The sequence below is a fragment of the Austrofundulus limnaeus genome, unplaced genomic scaffold (assembly GCF_001266775.1).
Source record: "Austrofundulus limnaeus strain Quisiro unplaced genomic scaffold, Austrofundulus_limnaeus-1.0 Scaffold377, whole genome shotgun sequence".
NCBI lineage: Eukaryota > Metazoa > Chordata > Actinopteri > Cyprinodontiformes > Rivulidae > Austrofundulus > Austrofundulus limnaeus.
Window position 1 is genome coordinate 102,150 of NW_013952779.1, and position 1,776 is coordinate 103,925.

Consider the following 1,776-nt stretch of genomic DNA (forward strand, 5'->3'; position numbering starts at 1 on the left):
ATGTAATATGTGCTTCTGTTTTTTTAATTCAGGAGATTATAAAAAATCCTTCATTTTATGGGAAGACCCTCTTGATTCAAGAGAAAACTCCGGTTTTTAAGAAAATGGCTGCTTATCAATTAATTTTTAATCAATCTACAAGATAAATCAACTTCAGATTAATTCATTAATCAATAACTTGCATTCTTAAGGAGTTAACTTAATTTATATCTATTTATATTCATGTAATTAAGTGTTTTAATGATATGGCCGATTAATCGAAAAAATAATCGACAGATTAATCGATTATTAAAATAATCATTAGTTGCAGCCCTACATGGTTTGTTGATCAGTAAGCACTGTTTGTACATATTATCAGCTGAGCAGTGATGAAAAAAAAATACCATAAATTACAGTGACATCGGTATAATTGTTAAAAATACTATGATATACAATTTGGCTCAAACTGCCCAGTACTACGTCTGATAGTTATGGGACTGCACTTGGCACCAGTGACAAGTTTAATTTGGGCCGAAGATGTTCCCGTGTCTTAATGGACAGTCAGTTGGATCCTCCAGCTCAGGGCCAGTGAAGGKTTTTTTTTTAGTCTACCACTTGACTTTTTGTTCCATAACCCACAGGATCTTGTCTTCCTGCATCCAACCTCAGCAGCAATGTCCACTCAGCGCTCCTCTCCGCTTCAAATATGATGAACATAAAAGAAGTTCTGTAATTTATTTATCTATCAACACAATTTAAAATTTGATGTATAGCCTGAAGACTTTAATTTTGACACAATTTGGAAGAGATTTTTAGGAAGAGCAAATCTTTCTTACTAAATTAGTCATGTGACCAGGACATAAGGGTGTACAGGGACTCCAGGGGATTAATCGTCAAATTAATCGTTATTGGATAAATACCACAATTAATCGTGATTAAWTTTTTTGTCAATATTGCCCAACCCTAGTTTGTTTTACCATTACAATTTCATGTCCTGCTTAAGTCTAAAAAGACCAGTAACTGTGTAATAGTTACACAAGCAGAGCGGATGTAGCACGGATGAAAAACAAAATGAATATAACATTATGTTTACACGATTGTTAAATAATCAGTTAATATTGGCTTAATAGACAATGATTTAAAAATTAAAAGTGAACCTGTAAAACTGCTGTTAAATGTGATGCAGTTGAAAATTTGGGTGCATCTAATTTTTGTGCTGGTGCATTTAAAAAAAAAAAAAAACTTTAGACACACCAGTGCAAAAAGTTAGGGCACTGTGTTATTGGGTTTCTTTAAAATATCAATAAAAATATGACTGCATATAACAAAGCTTATGAATGTGAAACAGAAAAGCTTGGGAAGAACATAAATGCTTTTTACCTCCACATCTTGCACAGAGCGGGGCTGCGCCACACACAGCATGTTGAGCAGCTGCAGGATCAGCTCCTCAACATACTGAAGAGCATCCTCCTTCGCTGTCAGGTTCGGGTGGACTTGCTTCTGAACCTGAAGATTACGAGCAGACAGAATGGGAAAAGATGAGTGCCAAATTTAGCAAATTAGTTCAGTCATATGGTAGAGCTGTCGCCTCCCAGCGAGAAGGTTGCAGGTTCAAATCCGGGCAATTTCAGGGTTGTGTTTAAATGTTCTCCCATGAATGTGTGGATTTTCTCCAGGTAATCTGGTTTCGTCCCACAGACCAAAAACATGCAGTTTATATTCATTGGTAACTCTAAAGTGTTCCTAACTCTAACAATTTAGAGTTACCAATGAATCCAAATTGGATTACCGTATCTA

At 35.5% G+C, this 1,776-nt stretch overlaps 1 protein-coding gene across 1 annotated transcript in view; it reads right to left on the minus strand.

Moving 5' to 3' along the window:
- Positions 1 to 1,776, minus strand: part of sos2 (son of sevenless homolog 2 (Drosophila)) — a 67,375-nt gene that overhangs the window by 41,110 nt on the left and 24,489 nt on the right. The window contains exon 2 of the mRNA XM_014023573.1: positions 1,360 to 1,485. Within this exon, the coding sequence (XP_013879027.1) occupies positions 1,360 to 1,485 (126 nt within the window). The remainder of the gene's footprint in view (positions 1 to 1,359; positions 1,486 to 1,776) is intronic.